We start from the raw sequence: 23,099 nt of genomic DNA, 5'->3' as shown, positions 1-23,099 counted from the left end.
TTTTCCAGTTAAAAAAAGTGAATATTCCCTCAAGCTGTTCAACACAGACATGAGACAGCACACTATTTGGGTGATACCTGCTTAGTCAGGATTACAAGCAGTTCTAAAAGTTCACAATTGCAATTTTATCTTGGAAAAGAAAGCAATAGATTGGATGAATATATCTTTTTTTTAAAAAGGGAAAGCTTAAATGTTGGAATCTTTATATTCTTTTACAGCATTCTGGAATGAAGTTCAAGATTTGAGCAACCCCTACTCTACTGTTTTGAAGAGCTTGAAGACCTGTTTCTTTGCCCAGGCCTATGGTGTGCATGACTGAAGCACACCGTTTTTTATTTTACTTTTTACCTTACAAACCATCTGTGTTTGTTTTTTATGTTATCATCTTTGTTCCATTTTGCTTTGTTATTTTGTTTTAAAGTTTTTAACAATTTGTAAACCACTTAGTCACTAGGAATTGAGCTTCCTGTAAAATTAATAAATTAGTAGTAGCAGTGGTGGTGACTGAAGACAGCAGAACTCAAAACTGAGAAAGCAAACTTTCTAGTCTAATGAAATAAAAAAAAGATCAGAGGGAAGAAGGAAGCAGTGCTGTGATGCAATCAGCTTCAAACAGGAAGCAAAGACCCAATATGTGATGGACTGAGAAATAATTCTAATCACAGAACATTGGGTATTCTCAAACATCGTATAAACCATAAACAGCAAAACAATACAGTACAGAATCTGTTGCTAAATCATATTGTGTAGTTGGAATAGGATCCAAAGAAACCTAGCCTAAAAAAGAAACAAACCAAGAGCTTATTATCTGGAGACATCTCTCAAGTATTTGCAATGGCAACAAAGGATATTTAATCTAAATTGATTTAAGCAGTCACTATTATTTCAAAAATGTTACAAAAGGAAATAATAGTATACTATTCTTAAAAAACATAATTTGGTTTATTATATAAGATTTTTCAACTTAGCTCTATACCTATCATGTATATAATAAATTCTTTAATGTACAGAAGTAGCACTTTGTAAAGGTAACATTCTCTAAATGTAAGATCTACTTAGAAAATCTGTTAAGAACTATAGCAGGGATTTTCATAAAGCCAAGTGCAAAGTTGAGAGAAAAATAGCTGAAATTACTACATGGTATGCACATCAATTTAAAAACATTCAAAATTATATGCTATCATTTTTTAAGTTATGTATGTTTTAAGAGAGACTTACTTGCATATATCTGTGGAGTCCTGTGTTCCCAATGCATATAATGAAGAACCAATTCTATTGTAGTCATCTGCAACATCTGAAAAGAAAAAGATGTGGCATTAAATTCATTTTATATTGCTAGATTTTCTACGTTAATCATATTTATATATGAAATACATCCACAATTTTGAGAGCAGCCATGTGATTCATATTCCCAGGAATTTCATCTTCTTTAAAGTCACACCTGTCTTAAATCTCAAAACTTATTTGGAAGATATAAACAAAAGTTCAGGCAATATTTGTTTTGCATCAGAAAATTCTGCAAACACAGATAAAAAATAACAAAACAGAGTTTGTCACTTCCATATTGTCTCTATTTTTCCAAAATTTATCCTTGTCATATATTCCAGATTTATCCCATAAAATGGAATCTACAAACTAATAATATTTTACAACTTAATGGCATTTATCCTAATGGCCCCAAAATACTTTCTAGGTATCAGCAGGCAACTTACTTTTGTGGGATCTTGTCATTTTATCGGACTTGAGAGAAGAATCCTTGACACGGTTGTGATATTCTACTAGGAATGTTCTTTCATGTTCAAAAAAATCATCTACATCCTGCATGCCAAGACACATCGGAAGTAAGCAGAATAATTTGAAGAGAAGCAATTTATTTTAATTGAACAAAACGTAACTGCCTCAAGATAAACAAAGATCAATGGTAGAAACAGCAGTTACATATCCATAATTTTAACACTCAAAAAACCCAGGTATTCTACTATAGTAGCATTTCAACACACTGATATATTTCTAGGTCATTTCTTTTTCTAAAGCTCGGATAAATAACACCAGATGCAACAATTCTGATGAAATGGAATTGCGTTGTTCAAAATTGTACTCCAGCATAACCATTGAAAGCCTGAATTTTTCAACCCATCTGAAGAACACCAAGTTGGGAAAAGCAGCAAAATCCAGCAAGTTGTGTAATGTATAAATATAGAAAGGATAAATATGAAAATATTTTTCTCCTTTTCTGTGTTTCCTCTACAGTTTCACATCTAAAAATGTAGAGAGCAAGAATCCATTTTGTCTTATAGGAGTCATGCACTATGCAATTGAATGGTATAATAGAATACTTTTGAATGACAATGTTTGGAAATGTACCCACTTGCATAGAAGGCTAGAGGAAATGGAGAACAATTTTTAATGTATTACTACTTTGTGACTGAACATACCACTTGTGTGAGATTGTCTATACTGTATCTTTTAAATTCGAAGTTATTTCCAATGACCTGTCAAAGTTGGAGGTCCTTAGACTGAGAATGCCATTTAGCCCATATAATTTAAATTGCAGGTATAAAATGAGAAATTTCTGAAATTATATTACTTTGGCAAGCATTTCAAAATTAGATGATCTCATATGGAAAAATGCTACATATTTATGACTCGTCTCTGCAGCAGTCCTAGGGAGTAAACAGACCACAAGAATCATTCTACAATTTCTATTTCCAGGACAGAGACCAAGTGTCAACACTAGAAAGATTCAAAACCAATGGTGTGTTGGAAAGAGTTACTCTTTGTACACAATAGTTTTCTGCAAAGTACTTGAGATATATTCCTGTCTTGCAAATTATTTAAATTATATCTTTTAACAACACTTAAAAATGATGCAATGGATTTAAAAAGATCACCTTTACTCCTGAAACAATGACACCATCAGCAGACTTAACCATGTTTTTAAAAAAGTCTTCAAGTTTCTCTTTCTTATTTTTTCCCCGTACACTCAACTGAAATAAGAGAAATGCATAACGTAAGTTTATTTTTTTCAATTCAGAGTTGTTATTAACTCAAGCAGTTCTCACTAAAGATATTAGACACTAGAATGTTGTATCATTTTCATTTCCAGCTTTGTACAGTAACATTTCATTCACCACCCAGTTACAGTGCATTTTGATGTGCTTACTTTCTTATTTATTAGATGCATTTCTAATGTATCAATTTTTTTCCAGGATCTCAAGGTAATTTAACTGGCTAGCTCCCTTCATTTTACCCCATTACAATGTGTGGGTAGGCTGGACTGGTAAAAGAGTGACTGGTTCAAAGTAAATCAGTGAATTACTTACATGATTGGGGGTGGACTTAATGTCCCCAATTCATCACATTAACCACAACACAACATTGATTTTTTTTCAATATTTGTATATCTATTCTAATTTTCTATTGTATTACAATTCTTTCAAGTTTTTCAGTGCCAAATAGTTGTTCTAATGTAATTTGCTAGGAGTAAAAACTGGCTTTTAAAAATTATTATTAATGCTACATCCAAATAAATAGGATATTTATTTCAGTAGATGACTAGGCCAGAAAACTAACATTTTACTTCTCCATGGCTAAAAAGATGTTCCTGGAAATCCCAGTACCAGAGTACAAAAGCAATTGCATTCCCTATGACTATTTACCAACAACTGATAAATAGAAACAGCATATCTCTTATATAATTACATTGACTAGCAATCATTAATCTATGCAATCCTATTTTTAGAAACTAATAGTTGTCACTATATTCAATAATAGCAAGTCTCACATTTTGAATATACTTTGGTGAAACGGCACTTTAGCCTGAATTAATTGCTAATCAATGTTACTGAACATTTCTATTGAAGTTATTTCAAAGGATATTGTATTAATGAACATTTACAGAAACCAACAGCCAGATGATAGTACTGAAGCATTTTATATGCATTAATATTCTAAAGCAGGACTTGCTAGAGGTTTAATATGCACAATCAAGAGAATGCTAATAAAATATTTCGTTCACAAATTCTAGAACTTGGGATCATCCATTTCACATGTGATTTCTCAGTAGGGAGAAGAATAGTACTACACATTTAAAGTCAAATCTTGTTATTCATGGTAGTTGTGTTCTATAAAGTTGCCAGAACACTGAATTAGCGAATGCTAATCCTCAGCTGGGGATATGCAGATTTTTCCCCAGTCTGTACATGTTCACAAATAATGTGAAGGTAGTTTGAATATTGGTTTGCGTGTGTGTGTGTGTTATGTTTATTTTGATTTTATTTTATGGAATCCCAAATAATGAAGATCAACTGTATTTCAATTTCTTCATACTACCACCCAAAAAGGCATCTTGTTTTGTCATTTCAACACAATGACAACTCAAAATCCTTTTTTTAACCCGAAAAATAGAAAGTTACAAATTTCCCTCCCTAATGACATCCCATATTTATGCCAGCTATCACTTTCTATTTTATCACTGGTTCTCTCAATCTGAGAAATCATTGTTGCTCTTACATTAACCTTGAATTAATTGAGGGTGGGGGGTGGCGGGAATACTACATATTTTCAATTTTACTGTTAACAATTTCCCTACTTCCTCAGGGAGCTGTTCTCTTTGCTACCCTTTACTGGAAGAGCTGTCAATATTTTATATCTCTTCATCTTTTGCATTTTAACCTCTTTGATTCCTAAGAGAATAGTTCCTGTTATCCTTATCAAAGTTTGATTGCTGTAAGGAACATACCCAACAATTTTTGAACTGCCATATACTCTGCATCATTGTTTTTTCAAAGAAAAGTCTATTACCGTACTTTTCAGAGTATAAGATGCACCAAGGTTTTGAAGAGGCATTTTTTTAAAAAAAGTAGGTAGGTAGATAGAGCGATAGAGAGGGAGAGAAAGAGAGAGAAATACAGTAAGTAGGTAGGGGGAGAGAGAGAGAGAGAGAGAGGGTAGTTAGGTAGGTAAGTAGATAAAGGGATAGAGCTAGAGAGAGAAATAGAGATAGAGAGATAATACAGTAGGTAGGTAGGGAGAGAGAGAGAAATACAGTAGATAGGTAGGGAGAGAGAGTAAGTAGGTAGATAGAGGGATAGAGAGAGGGGGGGGGAGAAATACAGTAGGTAGGTAGGAAGACAGAGAGAGTAGTTAGGTAGGTAGATGTTTCCAGGTGTATTTATTCATGTGCTGGAGAAGGAAATCGCTGACAATCTGCAGCACCTAAGACTTTGTTTCTGCTGGCACAGCACTTGATCAAAGTAATTCTCATAAATCAATTAGAGCTTTCCGAAAGGAAAAAAAAAAATTTGCACTCTACAAACCTCGCAAAAACGGCCCGTTTTTCTTCAAAAAAAAGCATGAATGGCCTTGGGGGGGCTTGCCTCCATAAGGGTATGCATAGCCATTTTGGTGAAAGGGTCGGGGCTTCAGGAGGCAAAAAATGCTGTATTCAGTGTATAAGACGCACCCAGATTTTCAGTCTCTTTTTTGAGGAAAAAAAGGTGTGTCATACTCCGAAAAATATGGTAAATGGGACAAGAGGTTTACTGCAGAGATCATGCTGTTCTTTCTTTGTGAAGACAGGTTTTTAGATGCTAATTTTAGTCATCATGTTCACATATTTTTAAAATAATTTATTTCTATACCTTATATTGAATTTTATTTAACAAACAGCACCTAATTCTTAAATGAATACAGCGCTCTACAATTGCTCAATATTATGAATATATTATTTTCTGGATAAGCACATATGTTTTTTGCAATGTATTTAATTACTCACATCCTGATTATATTCCAAGAAGACATGGAAATTTAAATCCTTTCTCAAAATGGGATGAGCAGCTACACGGCACAAGAAGACTTCATGCATAGCTACTGTCTTTTTGAAGATTGCCAAGTATTCCCTAAATATAAAAAGTAATATTATTTTGTAAGTATTTCTGCATGAAAAACAATAGATTTCAAAACAAAATGCTACAGTTAATTGCATTTAATTAAAAGAAAAAAATTAAAATTATTCAAACTAAAGAGGAATTTCAGACAGACTAATAGAAAGTCCACCAATTCTTTGTAGGGGAACTATACAATACAATACAATAGCAGTTGGAAGGGACCTTGGAGGTCTTCTAGTCCAACCCCCTGCCTAGGTAGGAAACCCTATACTGTTTCAGACAAATGGCTATTCAACATCTTCTTAAAGACTTCCAGTGTTGGGGCATTCACAACTTCTGGAGGCAAGCTGTTCCACTGATTAATTGTTCTAACTGTCAGGAAATTTCTCCTCAGTTCTAAGTTGCTTCTCTCCTTGATTAGTTTCTACCCATTGCTTCTTGTTCTACCCTCAGGTGCCTTAGAGAATAGTTTGACTCCTTCTTCTTTGTGGCAACCCTGGAGATATTGGAACACTGCTATCATGTCCCCCCTAGTCCTTCTTTTCACTAAACTAGACACAGACTAGACAGTTCCTGCAACCGTTCTTCATGTTTTAGTCTCCAGTCCCCTAATCATCTTTGTTGCTCTTCTCTGCACTCTTTCTAGAGTCTCCACATATTTTCTACATCGTGGTGACCAAAATTGAATGTAGTATTCCAAGTGTGGCCTTAGCAAGGCATTATAAAGTGGCATTAACACTTCACGTGATCTTGATTCTATCCCTCTGTTTATGTAGCCTAGAACTGTGTTGGCTTTATTGGCAGCTGCTGCACACTGCTGGCTCATATTTAAATGGTTGTCCACAAGGACTCCAAGATCCCTCTCACAGTTACTACTATTGAATAAGGTACCACCTATACTGTACCTGTGCATTTTGTTTTTCTTGCCTAAATGTAGAACCTTACTCTTTTCACCATTGAATTTCATTTTATTAGATAGTGCCCAATGTTCAAGTTTGTCAAGATCCTTCTGTATCTTAAGCCTATCTTCTGGAGTGTTGGCTATTCCTGCCAGCTTGGTGTCATCTGCAAATTTGATGAGTTCCCCATTTATTCCCTCATCCAAATCGTTGATGAAGATGTTGAAGAGTACTGCGCCTAAAACTGAGCCTTGGGGTACTCCACTGCATACTTCCCTCCATGTAGAAGCAGTTCCATTGAAGACTACACGTTGAGTGCGGTTGGTCAGCCAGTTATGAATCCATCTGGTGGTGATGCTGTCAACTAAAGGAAAGTTGTCTTCTCCTAAATTCTCACTATTCCCTAACAGCTGAGAGTAATTCAGAATATCCAACTATTGTCCTTTTGCTGACAGAAGATATTACTCAGCAGAATGAGATTATTTCTGTCAATTTCTCCTCTTTTCAGGACCTCCACAAATCTCTCCTATAAGAGATACATGGTCAGATTAATAACCAAATATCATTTTCTTCCTTATTCTGACAATGGTAGATGCTGGTTTGATATCCCCCAAATTAACTTCATAAACAAAGTACTTACTGTCATAATCATGTATTTTTAGGTATATAGAAATTAAAAATGCATATACATTTCATTTTGCTGTTATATACAAAATAGGACACTAATCTTTAGAAGGAAGGAATTTGCATTCTCAGCCCATTATAGGTAGTTCTCGAATTTCAGTCAGTCAAATCTTCCATTATTTTAACACAAGCAAGATATTAATTCAGCAATTATAGGCAAGTATGCCAACATGCCTGACACTTCTAGAAAGACTTGGAGTTGGAAATATAAAAAATATATACACATACGCTTCTAATTCTTGCTTCATCTTAGTAAATTCTTCCTTAGTCATGGATCCTTCTCCTTCACCAAGCTTCTGCAATTTTTCTCTTGAAGCATCGAAGTCAGGCCTCGGTGGTGCTGGTGGTATCTGTCAAATGACTTGAGGTTTATTTTTAAATCTTTTACAGTGAAAACTCTTTGGATAAGCATACTGTAAGCTGGGTAACAACATTAACACAAACTTCTTGCCTTTTATTGTCCATTGTATTAAGACAAAAATCAATCTTACTTCAATTTCATTAACAATTTATTTATGCCATCCGTTTCAGCATTGTTTTAAAATATTTATTTAAATATTATTTTCAATAATAGTTCAACATAACATTTGTTTCATATTATCCAATTATAATATATGGAGTTCATGATATTATGACAAAGACATATTTTAAAATTTATGTTGCATCTGTTATAAATCAAGATGGGTCATTTTAAATCAAATTCTTTCAAGAAGTTCTAAATAATAGTATCCAAAAATTAAGGATGATTACTGTTAAGTTTAGATTCAAGTATCTTTTTAAAAAGTCATTGAGATTTAAACCATAGCCATTCAGTGGTTTATTGGCAATATATAAAATTACAAATGTAGCTAACAATTTGCAATTAATAGTACTTTTTTCTTCATAGTGATATCATTGAAAAAGCACTATAAAATGTGCAACATTATTCTCCCACTACACTGTGCAGTGGTGAAAAACTGATCAAGTACTAGACTCAGGAATATGCGTCATCTTCCTCATTTGGCATTTATTAGTTATCAGGCCTTCCTCATTGCAACAGCAGATGTACTTTTATTCTGGGAAAATAATTTTCAAGAAGTAAAGCCTTTAATATCCCTTAAGGCAAACTTTCTTAGCAATATACTCTCAGATCAATCACACTTAACTATTTGCCTTATTGACCAGGATTTACAGCAGTGTAATTTATTCTTTTGGAATAAAAAAGAAAGACAAAGTAAATCTGCCTACTACAGCCAAATCAACAGGAAATACTGTTAAAGGAAATATTTAGCTGCAGAAGTGAAAATAAATGGGCACAATTGAATTTATATTCCAATTAAAGAATGCACAAATGTGCTGCTAAAATTTAAAATATTCTTATTGTTAACAATTTTTTTTTAATTATTTTGTTTCTGACAACATTCAATTCTTTAAATAATTAAGCACAATTCTCTAAGACTAGAAAACACTTCTATTAATAGTGCATTCAAAAAGCATGCTATTTTTCCTTCATATTAAATCAACTGCGATTTTATTACAGGGAATACATTTCATATTTCTACTTTTGCATACTTCCACTTCAAAAAAGTCCATAGCCTAATAATCAGTTATACCTTTTTTGAACAGCCGTATCTCCGAATCTCTAAATATCTCCTCCCTTAATTGCAGCAATAAAAGTAATCAACTGAATGTTTCATTACATGAGAGTTTGTTATTTTTATCACTTGTAAATCAGATGTAAAATATTAAGTATAATCTTTATTGTCATTGTACTTAAATACAACAAAATTGGTTGTATTTCCAAGACATGGAAAGATCCTAGGTTCAACAGCAAAAACGCTGATGCGGCAAGTGGGAAATTGAAGTAAGAACTGCATCCTGGAATTCTTTCAAACATCTGATTTCATTTTCAGAAGAATACATTTTTATGAAACATCCTATGGTGTTTCACAAAAACGTTCAACAGGAAGTACGAGAGCATTTGCTACTGTCAGATCCTCTTCTTACAGTTCTTTGGGGGGGAAAACCACTTACAATGTAGCCCGCATAATCTTCATTCTCAACAAAGGAATCATGAAGCCAGATAAACTCTTCATGTTGTCTGACAACTGAAAATTCATTTTGTTTGAAGTTTGGTAAAGAACTCTGCAAAACAAAATAGAATGAATGAAATAAGTGCTTTACCTCATGTTAATACAAAAACAAGACAAATATATCTTCAGAGTAAAGTACAGTATTATACCTCAACCAAACAGATTCAGAAATAGGGCATTCAAAGCAAAAAATAATTAAGCAAGTATTAGGGGGGGGGGGGGAGAACATGGAAATCTAGGAACAGATTTGATATTCGCTCCCCTGCCCATAGCATAGTAAATCTTTCTTCATGTATATTACATATTTTCACAGAGGAAAAGTATATTATCAACCTAATCAAAGATTAACACATTTTAAATTTTAGTTAAATCCTAGTAAAAGCAACAAGATTGACATCAAAATATTATACATTTTTGGAGATCTCAATGTAACAGACTTCACATAAAATTAACCACATTATATTACAAATTACATCATACCAATGACAAAATATGCCTAATGTTATTGAGTATATTATATACATGATACCAATAACCATTATCTGAAATACAAGAATGTCCCAATTTACTGGACTTTTGGCTATGCTGGATATAACCAAGGCACAGCCCATAACTGCTTCATTAAAATGAGATCTCGCTACATTTAATCTTTACACAGAGTTTTATTTACCTTTTTAAAAAATCAATTATAGTATAAATAAAAGCAATGTCAAAGATTACCTTTGTATGAACAGTGAATTTGACTTTGTCTCTTTCACTAAGAGCATCTGAAATGTCCACTTGCAAAGCAGCATCAGTTTGCAGATCTACAGTAACAGCTCTAAGCTAAAAAAGGGAAATAAATTAGTAAGGGACATAAAAGATTATTAGACTGTATTGGATTTTGATTGTACTTTAGCTTAGAAACAACCACATTAGACATTATAAACACTACAGACTAGAGGGAATGACAGCAGTCAGTAACACAAATCAGCATAAATTTTACTTGGAAATATGATGATTTATGTTTCTGCCATTATTCCCTCTGAGACATGTAAAATAATGTTTGCATTTATATCAGACAGAATACTTTTTAAAGGAAAAAACTCATACTTAAAATAATAATGCTTGTAAGTAAGTTAAATATTATATGTTTGTTGTTATTGTTAAAGATTTGCAGCATATTATTAGGTGCCATGAGATTTTAAGTACTAGAATATTCTACCAAAAGAGATACAAATGGCAACAGATCTCTTAATTTTAATTTTTCCTTTGTAACTTCATTCATACCTTGGAATAAAATAATTCACTACTGCATAAATTCCCAACACATATTTTTGACAAAGAAAGTTAGTTAGCTCCCTTACAAAGCAAAGATGTATTATTTTTCTAAAAAAACAAAATGGAAGAAGTGCACCGATGTCCACAGGCTCTTTAATCTCCCAATTAACCTATGTTAGAGATTCTGCCACCAATACTCAGAAAGAACTTGTTGCCTCCAATAACAGAAGTTGCTGCTTCTAGCAATTGTAGTGCACAATGTTTGAAATAGTCTTGGATCCCATGTGTGAGTTCCACAAACAACCTGCAATGACCACAGGATAATTCTATCACCTCCTAATTGCCACCAGTTTTCAACAGCTCCTGCTCTTACTACTACCACTTTCTCTATCCTTCCCCTCAAGAGAAAGCATAGATTCAAAGATTAACTGTACAGCAAAGTATAGGGCTACATTCACATTTAGTATTAAAATGATTAAGATAAATGCAATATTTACATTTTAAAGGAATTTAAATCACAAATTTAAAACACCTGATTTAATTATGAATTATCAGACTTAACTGTGTTTCTCCAAAAAGAAGATCGGGTCTTTTTTGATCCCCGAAAATACGGCTATGCCTTCTTTTTGGAGGGCTCTAATTATTGACTCACCTCGCAGCAGTGGCAATCCTGCCCAGCAGGAGCCTGCTACTGGCCCACTTCTTCAGCAACCATTTGCCGCCACTCACACACATCGCCTTGACCCCTGTTTTGCCTTCAGATGCCTTCCAGAAAGCTCTCAGCAACTGATAATAGAGCTCTGGGTATCAGCTGCAGATGCCTTACTACAGGCATCTAAAGGCAAAAGGGATGTCAGAGCGAATGGTGGCAAGCAGCCTCAGAAGAAGCAGCTGAAGAAGGCGAGGCAGTTATGGGGTGTGCAAGGCCTGATAAGTAGGGCAGCTCCACCACCCATCCCCATCCTAGCTTATTATATACCTCTGGTGCCTCGTCCCAGCCCCTGCACTCCAGGGTGGGGTGAGTCTTAATTAGGGCTAATTTTGCGGGTGGGGCTTAATTTGATCGCATACGCTCAAAACCATCATTGTGCTTCTTTTCAAGGTGGGTCATATTTTTGGAGAAACATGGCATTGTTCAAAGGAAAGATTTTTATTAAATAAAATTGACCTATTCGCAGCAATGTAAATTTCCTATATTTTTATTACTTCTGTTTCACACCAAATTAGAGTGTAACTTAAGCTTATACTAAAAAACTCTAGAATTAGAACCTCAGCTTCCTTTCCCTTTTTTCCATTCAAACTTATACAGGTAAAAGTTCCAAACCCCTGCAATTTTTAAACACATAAAACTTTGCACTGCATATGTATGCAGATATATCTATTATTTTGTCCAAGCTTTTCAGTAAACACTAAGATTTTTTTTCCTTCAAAAATAATGCTACTGTATTAATCAGGCTTGATTATTTTATACAAGTGTTTCCCAAATAAGCCAAAACTGAGCAAAAATTATTTTTCAAGTAGCAACACATAATTCCATTACCCTTCACAAGACATTTTAAGTGACTTAAAGATTACTACTTTAAAGATACTAAAATACATTTTAAAATCTCCCAAAGTATTCATATTAAGATAAAAATTGAAATTACAATGGTAATTTATTGCAATGACATGAGGATTATTCAATGATATTGTTTTATAATAGAGGTAGTTCTCAGAGTACAACTATTTTATTTGTTCAGCAACTGTTCGAGGTTATAAGAATGCTAAAGGAAGGAAGTTACAACTCATCCTTGAAGTTTGATAAAACTTTCTCCAAAGCAGTTTTAGGTAATGAAGGAAAAAGTTTGGGAAAGCAGAGTTTTACACTACATGAAACAGTTTTCTGTTCAAGCAGCGATGTTTTATCTATATTCTCATTGTCTATTGACCTTCTAACATTCCAACAAAGCATTTCACAAGGGCATTTTTGTTTGTCAGCAGAAGTGATAGTAACCTAATATTTACTTGGTACTACCCATTCTTTAAAAAAAATACTGCTTAGGATCAGTTGGCAAGAAACAGGAAGCACCACTCTAAATAGTAGCACTCTGGCTTCAAGAGTATTTAATCAATTGCTCAGATATTGAATATTTTATAACAATAACACTAGAATAGCAATATGAAAGCCATTTTGAAAACATAACACAACATAGAGGAAAAAGATTATAGTACTCAACTCTTGCACTTATTTTCTACTGACAATACAAAAAAATCAGGAAGTTAGAGACACAAAATGAGTTGGGATCAGGTTCTCAAAATGGTATCAAATAGAATACACAGTAGTACTGTAAATCAGTCAAGTATTTCTATCATTATTTGTAAAACTAACAATACTTTAACTCACAGAGCTCTAGTTACATGGTTCTAGCAACACGATTAGAGAGAAATAACCTATGCCAGCCTTTCTCAATATAGTATTCTTCACCTATGATAGACTTCAGTTTCCAGAACTTACAGCCAATGATTGGAGAGTAGGAATTTTATTTAACAGTTCTGAAGGGCACGCAAATTGAAGTAGGTTAGCCCCAGCTCACTAAATCGCATGAATTCCTAATGAAACGCCTTCTGATATATTCAGAATTTTCCATCAAATTGCTGAATTGTTCAGGACAAAGTGATCTCAGAGTATTTTTGCCATGGCACCATTACCCTTTTTCAAGATGACAATTAACTGTAATTGTGTCCCCAACTCTCTAGAACACAAAACTATGTTAAAAAGAACAGCCCTATGGGTTAATCTAAATATCTAGTTAATTCAGCCCTTTACCCTAACCAGATAAGGCACTATTGTTACATTATGCAGGAACTAGTCTTGAGAAAAATGTACAGACAATATGATTTATGTTGTTAAGTATAATCTTATGCGCAATTATACAATTTTACTGAATTCAGATTGTCTTACCATGAGATACATATACACGGGATTGCAACCTAATCATCCATCTATTGGTTCAAACCATTCTAAAATAGTGCAACCTCATCCAAGCATATGGAAAATAGATTATTATTATAAAAATATCTAATTGGAAAAACCTTTATACTTCAGAGCCAATTACTACATAATTTTAGTGGAACATATATTCTAAACCACAAATTATATAAATAGTTACATCCCTGGTTAGAAATCACATAAACATCACTGCTCTGCCTTTGCAAGTAAAAACTTTAATGTTATCTCTGTAATAGAGAACTTGAGATCAATCCACAATCTTCTCCAAAGCATGGTATTACCTTAATTGTTCCAAGCTTAAGAGAAAACAGAACTGGAGAAAATAACCAAGAAGACAATGTGGTGTTCCCATTCCATAGGTGTGTTCACTTTTGAATTTCCAGTATTACTTTTTCAATCAGAATTAAAATTTAATTCCATTATTTGGAACCTATATACCATAAAAGGTATGTTCTAATTCACATTGAATTAGTTTTTTTAAAAATAGTCAAATACAATTTTGTTCTTTTAAAAATGTTCTCATTTCAGAATTATACTTTAGGACAGACTATCATTTTCACATAGTGCTTGCACAATTGGGAATTGGGAACCCAGGCTAATCTACTGCCAATCACCTGCAATCCACTAGCATATCTAACTTCTGCATTTCTGAGAAACAGAATTTTATAGCAAATGGAGGAATAAAGAATTATTACTGTAAAAAGTCCATTTTTGCCTAGTTGATTATTTTAAGGCAAAAATTCAGCTTAACTAGTTGATAGCCTAGTTCTACTTGATATTTCTGTCTACAATTTTATCTTTAACGTTTAAATATTTGACTACCTATCACTGTCTCTATGACTCTTGCAATGAACACAATATATCCATATAACTTTCTAAGTCAAAGAAATAATACAGAAGTGGAGTCCAACCAAGGTATAGCTCCCAAATCATAATTAAATAGCCCAAATGGCTTGGAAAAACAATAATTTTCACCTAACATAATTTGCAGGTTATTGCAAGGATAAAATGGAAAAGAAAAGAACTCACTATGCATTGTTTTAACATTTTGAAGCGTCCCTTGGGAAATTAAGGAGCTACCCTGGGTCTATAACTAAACTATTGCTTAAACCAAAAACCAGGGTACACAGATGGCTAAACCAAAATCAAACAAGTCACATTATGCTTTACTCTAATATATTAACTAAACCACTAGTTGTTTGCTTTTGCTTTTAGCACGTTATGGGAAGACGTTTACTATATTCTTTTAACCGTAGTCTGCGATTTCTGGTAAATTACAGGGGCTCTTTACGAAACTGACCAAAAGCCAATGAAATCGCTATTAACTCTCGGACTTGCAGACGCATTTACACTCTCGCAGCAAATCCTATCCCGAAAGGAAACGAGCATTCCTGTTGCCCTTGACGTCGTTACAGCCTTTCTCGATGGCTATTCATAACAGTGGTTGTTAATTTTTACCCCGACTTTACAAACCTTAAAGGAAAAAAAAACCCCTCAGAACTGACACAAGCAGTCAGGGATTATTTGACAAATCAAAAGCGGGCCCAGAGCACAAACCGCGGCCCGTTCCTGGTTCCGCCAGACCAGGCTGCCCGAGGAAAGGCCTTCTCCCGCCGCCGCCCGTCCCCACCACCTTCGGCTGCCCAGCTCCTCCGCCCACCAGTCCCGAGGAAGGTAGAGTCGCGAGGACCCCCCACACGCCGAGCCATCCGCCGCCCACCCCACGGCTAAATGAAACTGCCCGCTTCCAGCTGGGGACAGCCCCCTCCCCCCAATCTGCAAAGGCAGCACTTACTCCTCGGTCCTCCTCGGAAAGGAAATCTGGGCCGTCGTCCGAGCCTTCCTGTCCCGAGCAAAGGCGGTGGCGGAGCGCGAGGTGTCCCGAGGCATCCCGGAGAGGAAAGGAAGGGAGAGAGGAGAAAGCGACAAGAGAGGTTAGAGGCGAGCCAGCCTGCCAGCCCCCCCTTGCCCACAGCTCCCCCAGCACCTACCATCATGGCTGCTCTCCCAGCCCTTCCCTTCGGCCTCGCGAGCGCCGGCCTAACCCACTAGTCCGACCCGCCCAGAGCGAAGGGGCGGTATTAAGGCGGCTCCCAGGCGAGGGCGAGGGCGGGGCCTTCGGCCGAGCGTTACAGCTGCGGCGCCTTTTCTGAGGAGGCGCCTGGCGTTTCCTCAGGAACTCTGTGAGGAGGGAATCTTGTTTGTTAGCTGAGGGGGCGTCGCGCCTTATGAATCAGCGGCGTTGCGGGCTTGTACTTTGCAGGAGTTGAACTACGGATTTCTGGAAGTGGAGGCACCAAGCGAGACCCCCGGGGAGCTGCCCCCTCCCCTCCCCCGAGGGCAAATGACCATTTCCTTCAGAAAAGGGTCGGTGGTCTTTGAAGGAGCTCGGGTCTGAATCCCACTCGAGGTTTGCGTGGCGTACAGGATGTGCGGCGGAGGGCTCGGGAGGCGACGAGGGATGGAGGGGTGGGTGGGAAACACTGCCGCAGCTAGTTCGTGCCGCCGCCGCCGCTGCTGCTGCTGCATTCCCCTTACGGCTATTTCAAGGAAATGCGCTTTTCAGAGACATATTACGACTCGAACCCAAATCGTGTGTTTCAGTCATATGTTTCAATCGAAGCAGAACCCTTGAAAATTGCTATAATCCAATTACTGGGCTTCCTTCAGAGAAAATAGCTTGGAAACGGGTTGGTGAAGAGTAGGTAAGTTCATTGCAGGAGTGTAGTTTTACTCAATCCACTATAGCAGGGGTGTCAAACTCTATTTCATTGAGGGTCGCATTCAGGGTTGTGTTTGGCCTGGGGAGGGGGGGCAAGGGGAACATGGCGAGGGGGGCATAGCCAGCTTGAGGTCACTTGTATCAGGGGCGCCTGTGGTGACCTGAGTGCTCTGCCAGCGAAAATGGGCTCCTGAGCTCAAGTTTTCAGCCTCCTGCAGCCTTCTGCCAGCAAAAACAGAGCTGGGGGGGGCACACACATCCCTCGTGGGCCCCATTATTGGCCACGATGATCTCCTGCAGTCCTCTGCCAGTGCACCCCCACCCCCAGCTTTGTTTTTGCTGGCAGTGGCACCGCAGACCAGTCTCCTGTTTCCTGGGTGGCCCCCTGGGCCTTGAGTTTGACACCCCTGCACTATAATATGCTTAGGATAGAGTACAGGTACACTATGGTATGCTCAGGATACTATAGTAGTCCTCGACTTACAACACTTCATTTACTGACCGTTCAAAGTTACAACGTTACTGAAAAATGTGATTTATGACCATTTTTCACACTTATGATTGTTGCAGCATCCCCATGGTCACATGATCAAAATTCAGTGCTTGGCAAGTGGTTCATATTTATGACCTTTGTGGTGTCCCGAGATCATGCGATCACCTTTTGCGACCTTCTGACAAGCAAAGTCAATGGGCAATCTAGATTTGCTTAACAACTGTGGCAAGAAAAAGTTATAAAATGGGACAAACTCACTTAACAAATCTTTGACTTAGCAACATAAATTTTGGGCTCCATTGTGGTAAAAACTGGAGGACTACCTCTATAACAGGGGTGTCAAACTCGCATCGTCGTGACATGGATCACGACTTTTCCCCTTCACTAAGCCAGGGATGGGCGTGGCCAGCGTATGATGCATCTGAACCAAGGGGCCACAAGTTTGACACCCTTGCTCTATAGTAAAGAAACATACTTTTTTTTCAGACAAATGTTTCCCATGCACACTTATTTGTACAATCCCTCCCACAGTGTTTTGTCTAGGTTCAAACCAAGTTTGTCATCAGTAAGCAGTGTCTTTAGATACTGTAGATATTAGGATCCTTGCACATCCTCCTACCTTGTGCCTGATTTCTGCCTGCCTTTAGACTGAGGTTAAGCTATTTTCCCTACATTATACAATGAATGACCAACTGTTGGTTGGTCATAATATAAATCCCCACATTGGCCCCCAGATTTGTACCATATCAGGAGTGTAAAGGAAACTGCTTCAGCTTTCCGGGATATTTATTTATTTTTATTTATTTTATTAAATTTATAGACCGCCCCGTCTCCCCGAAGGGACTCGGGGCGGTGTACAGACACCACATTAAAACCTAATATAAAATAGATACACTTAAAAACCAATTAAACAATAAGGCTGTACAGGGTAATAAAAGTTAAAAAATCAGCTTAAAACAACCCCCAAAATTTAAAAGTACAGAATTGAGGGACTAGATTGGGATTAGGCCAAGCCCGCTAAACTAAACAGGTGGGTCTTGAGCATTTTACGGAAGGAGTGGAGATCAGTGGTTGTTCTGATGTCACGGGGGAGGTCATTCCAGAGGGTCGGGCCCATCACAGAGAAGGCCCTACTCCTGGGCGCCGCCCTCTGGCACTGCCTCGTGGACAGCACCCAGAGGAGCCCCTCCCTGTGAGAGTGGATCGGTCGAAGGGATGTATGGGGCAGGATACGATCCCGCAAGTACCTTGGTCCTGTGCCATGGAGCGCTTTAAAGATGATAACCAGTACCTTGAAACGCACCCGAAAAGCCACAGGTAGCCAGTGTAGCCCGCACAGGAGAGGTGTTACATGGGAGTACCTAGAGACTCCCGCAACAACCCGCGCGGCCGCATTCTGAACCAGCTGCAGCCTTCGAGTGCATCTCAGGGGGAGCCCCATGTAGAGAGCATTACAGTAGTCCAGCCGAGACGTCACAAGTGCATGGGTGACTGTGTGGAGGGCATTCCGGTCCAATAGGGGACGCAATTGGCGCACCAGGCGAACCTGGTGAAACGCCCCCCCCTTGCCACGGCCGTCACATGGACGTCCATTGACAGCCGGGCATCTAGGAGGACGCCCAAATTGCAAACCCGATCCATGGGGGCCAGCTGTTCGCCCCCAATGGCCAGTGATGGACATAGCTGGTTGAACTGGGGTGCCGGTAGCCACAGCCACTCCAGGTTCTCCCAGGATCACTTTTGCTATTGCTGACTCTGATCTATTTTTCTCTGTTTTATGTTAGCCTCCTCAGGAACTACATCCTATATGAGAAGAAGCCTTTCAAATGTAGAGCCTATTCCTGTAATTGCAGTACTATTTAGGATTTTTGAATGGCTAATCTTAAGATCTCTTCCAAACTCCAGTATACTATAGAGCAAATGGTGAGGCATACAGCAGTCATCCATTCTGATGATGTGTCTCAACCATCTCATCTGGATCTGATAATCAGTGTCTCAATGTTGGACTCAAAACAATTCAAGACCTCCAGGATGGAGACAGGGTCTTGCCAATGAATGCCAAGGATGGAGCAGAGAGCACTTGCGAGTTATTTAATGTGCCTTCAATATAAAGTCCAGGACACATATCTATAGACCAGTAGGAGGGAAGGGATAACCACAGCTTTGAGAACTTTTAACTTTGTGAAGATATAGATGCTGTGTTGATTGAGCACTATAGTACATAGCCACACAGTCAGCTCAGTGTCTGGCTGGTTTAGCTGATCCTGGAGTCAATTTCTTTGTCCAAGTACCCATAGCTTGTTCTTGGCTGGAGGGCTGCTGAAATGGTTGCAATTTTCATCAAACCAGTCTTGATGTGCCTAGGTTTTCAGTCCAAGTACTATACAGTTATTGCAGTCTACGTGATGAAGTCTTTAAACTGCAGCCACTTTTCAGAACAGATTCCTACGAAGAGTAAATTGCCAAAAAGTTTTTTATTATTAAGTACATCATGGAAGCATTAGGCTTGGTCTTGGTCACATAGTCTGGTGATGTTGAATGACTTTCTGACAGCCCTTGGTTGCTTACAATGTAAAGGGACTCAGTATAGGCTGAGGGACGATCAGACCAGCCTGTGCTCTGTTTAGCACTTAGCACCTCGCATGCCTTAGATGATGGTGACATCTTTAAGATCACACTGATATATTATGACATAGTTAAGTGTCAGTGTTTGGATCTGAAATACATCCGGATAGTTTTATACTGTACTTGTTTGCAAGTCTGAACAGTGTTAGAGATACATAGGTTATACTTGGCACATTTATAATACAATAGTAGAGTTGGAAGGGACCTTGGAGGTCTTCTAGTCCAACCCCCTGCCTTGGCAGGAAACCCTAAACCGTTTCAGACAGATGGCTATCCAACACCTTCTTAAAGATTTCCAGTGTTGGGGCATTCACAATTTCTGGAGGCAAGCTGTTCCACTGATTAATTGTTCTAACTGTCAGGAAATTTCTCCTCAGTTCTAAGTTGCTTCTCTCCTTGATTAGTTTCCACCCATTGCTTCTTGTTCTACCCTCAGGTGCCTTGGAGAATAGTTTGGCTCCCTCTTCTTTGTGGCAACCCCTGAGATATTGGAACACTGCTATCATGTCTCCCCTAGTCCTTCTTTCTCTTAAGTTAGACATACCCAGTTCCTGCAACCGTTCTTCATATGTTTTAGTCTCCAGTCCCCTAATCATCTTTGTTGCTCTTCTCTGCACTCTTTCTAGAGTCTCCACATCTTTTTTACATCGTGGCGACCAGAACTGAATGCAGTATTCCAAGTGTGGCCTTACCAAGGCATTATAAAGTGGTATTAACACTTCATGTGATCTTGATTCCATCCCTCTATTTATGCAGCCTAGGACTGTGTTGGCTTTTTTGGCAGCTGCTGCACACTGCTGGCTCCTATTTAAATGGTTGTCCACTAGGACTCCAAGATCCCTTTCACAGTTACTACTACTGAGCAAGGTATTTGCAGCAGACTGTTTTGTTTTCCCCCCTAACCCTTATTAAGAATATGATCTGCTAGCTTTGGTTAGTTAGCCAGGTGTTGTGGAGCACTGGGGCAGGCAATTATTAGGGTACCTTTTCTGAACCTCCTTCCTCTTGCAAGGATGGAGAGCACTATCCAGAAACTGATCCAATGGCTGCCCGCATGCAGATTTGTATCCACAACTGGCACTGGTCACCTCTACCTGTTGCTTTGCCACTCCCCCCTTACTGCAGGTCTCAATGAACTAAGTTTGAATGGGAAAGGTTTGCAGATGAGTTGTAGATGAAGATGAGTTGCAAAACAGAAACCTGTGTGTTTTATGTGGAACAGCCATTGTACAGGATAGTCCCACTGACTCAGCAGAAGAAGCCTTAATTCAATGGCACAGAGAATCATACAGCTGGAGACCTCTGACACAGTGGATGCCAAGGATGTATGTCTTGTGCTCTTAGCACTCCCTAACACCTGCTGGGCTTGCCTTCTGTACAAACAGTACAAAAATGAAGCTTGAACAATTGATCTCAGGTAGTTAGCAAAATAACACTTAAGGCTTTAGAAGACAGTAAATGTAGCAATAGCACTTAGACTTATATATCACTTTACCATCCTCTCTAAGTGGTTTACAGAGTCAGCATATTGCCCCCAACAATCTGGGTCCTCATTTTACCCACCTCGGAAAGATGGAAGGCTGAGTCAATTGCAGGCAGCAGGCAGTCAGCAGAAGTAGCCTGCAGTACTGCATTCAAACCACTGCACCACTGCAGCTCTTGTAGTATCACTTTTGCACCTCCTAGGTCCGTGATAGCAAACCTATGACATGCGTGCCACAGGTTACAATTTCGGCAGGTGGTAAGAAAAAGGTTCGCCATCACTGTCATAGGTCTTAGGAACAGCGTAGATTCAAGGGAAAGAACTATATTGTGGGCTGATAATTAGGCCTGCTTTATAGTACAACAAAATAAACACGAATGACACCTTTTATGATACAAATAGGGTGTATCATTGAATATCCTGTGGGTTTTTTAAAAAAAACACCAAGGTGGCTTACAGTGATTATATATATAATGCAACATTTTATTACTGTATGCAATACATGATATGATTTAAAAAGATCTAAAAGAATAGGAACACCAATAAAGCAAATTACGTAGAAAAGTAACTTTAAAAATCCAAATCCAAAAATCCAGTATTTTCTTGGCTATGTTCATATGAGGTTCTTACCTGTATTAAGAAAATATTATAGGATTATACAACACATTACAAAAGCTGTTTTTTGCATAACAGAATAAATACAAAATGTGGTTGATTAATTTGTGACAAAATGCAGCGGGAGGGAGGCAATAAACCCATTTCCTCAAAACTTTAATGACTTCTAACATAAAACTTTCATTAGGTTTCCTGAAATTTGATGACAACTATAACTGCAAAATGTGTCCAATTCCCTTTAAAAAGGCTGCTTGTATTTATTCAACTTAAATCATGTAAATTTAATTCTTTTATGGGGTGGCATCTGCAAATAAAATGTGATCCTTCCCTAAAGTTTTTTTTAAAAAGCTAAAGCCGTTGTTGGTTTCTTTCTCCCTTTATTATCAAGAGGGAAAATGCAGAGATTCACATTTTCTGCAGCAAGTCTCTGATTACAATTCAGGTTAAAGGAGACAGCTTGCGAAAATTATGACTTTTTTCAGGGAATTCTGGAACAAATTTTGTTTTCGTTGCACGTATCAGTTACATGGTACACAGTGTCAGCATTTTGGAGGTTTGATTCTCTACATGGCTAACAGGAAATATCCCATTTCCAAGGTAGTTCTGAATATAAGCCAAAATGTTTGTCAGGCTACAGAGTAAAAAAGAATTTGTTGTTACAACATTCATGGAATAATGTTTTTAAACCAAATTCCTGACAGTAAAACTCACACACTCTTATTGACAAAATCAGGTGTTCAAAGTTCATGAGTTAGCAAGATTTGGTTTGCTCTTTAAACAAACCTTTAATAATTTCTGGCCTTTGTTGTGAAGAAAACTAATGAAATAATATTTGAGAACATGGCTATAATATCTCTTTTTAAATATATCCAGGCTTTAGTTTTATCTCCTCCTTCAACCTTATGTTCCATATGATTGGGGACGGGGGGAGTATTATGCAAGGCAGCCCTAAAGATCAGCTGGCATAGACTGAAAAGCGAGAATGTGTGACATGCATGAAACAAAAGTATAACATTGGCCTTTCCCCTCTATTGTGCTAAAGTGCCACCCATCCACCTGTGCTTTGGTACAAAATAATGCTAGTGTAACATTTGTTATCTCCATTGCTGATCCTCATTCCGCCTCTGTTTTGTACACTGTCAGTCATGATTGGGAGTTTCATTTTTTTGTTAGTTTCATAGTTTTATAGCATTCTTATCTGGTTGCTGTCTTTACATCTCGAAGGAGCAAGTTGCATAATTTAATTATGCCCCAAGTGAAAAGTATTTCTGTTCTAGTCTGAATCTTTATTGCTTTACTGGATGACTTTGATTCTATTATGAGAACGTTTTCTATCCATCTTCTTTCATGTTACATACCTTATTAAATG

General features: G+C 37.7%; 1 protein-coding gene across 1 annotated transcript in view; it reads right to left on the bottom strand.

Annotated features, from left to right (window-relative positions):
* SNX6 (sorting nexin 6) overlaps positions 1–15,895 on the bottom strand; it is a 28,287-nt gene extending 12,392 nt beyond the window's left edge. Inside the window, exons 1-9 of the mRNA XM_081934164.1 lie at positions 15,784–15,895; positions 15,588–15,635; positions 10,264–10,368; positions 9,485–9,595; positions 7,700–7,821; positions 5,777–5,900; positions 2,892–2,987; positions 1,713–1,818; positions 1,219–1,294 (exon numbers count right to left, since the gene is read on the bottom strand). Of these exons, the coding sequence (XP_081790290.1) occupies positions 1,219–1,294; positions 1,713–1,818; positions 2,892–2,987; positions 5,777–5,900; positions 7,700–7,821; positions 9,485–9,595; positions 10,264–10,368; positions 15,588–15,635; positions 15,784–15,789 (794 nt within the window). The 5' untranslated portion in view covers positions 15,790–15,895. The remainder of the gene's footprint in view (positions 1–1,218; positions 1,295–1,712; positions 1,819–2,891; positions 2,988–5,776; positions 5,901–7,699; positions 7,822–9,484; positions 9,596–10,263; positions 10,369–15,587; positions 15,636–15,783) is intronic.
* Between the last annotated feature and the right edge of the window lie 7,204 nt (positions 15,896–23,099).

The sequence above is a fragment of the Natrix helvetica genome (genome assembly GCF_964273705.1).
Source record: "Natrix helvetica genome assembly, chromosome: 1".
Classification (NCBI taxonomy): domain Eukaryota; kingdom Metazoa; phylum Chordata; class Lepidosauria; order Squamata; family Natricidae; genus Natrix; species Natrix helvetica.
The sequence above is the reverse complement of the archived record's forward strand: the minus strand, read 5'-3'. Positions and strand labels throughout refer to the sequence as shown.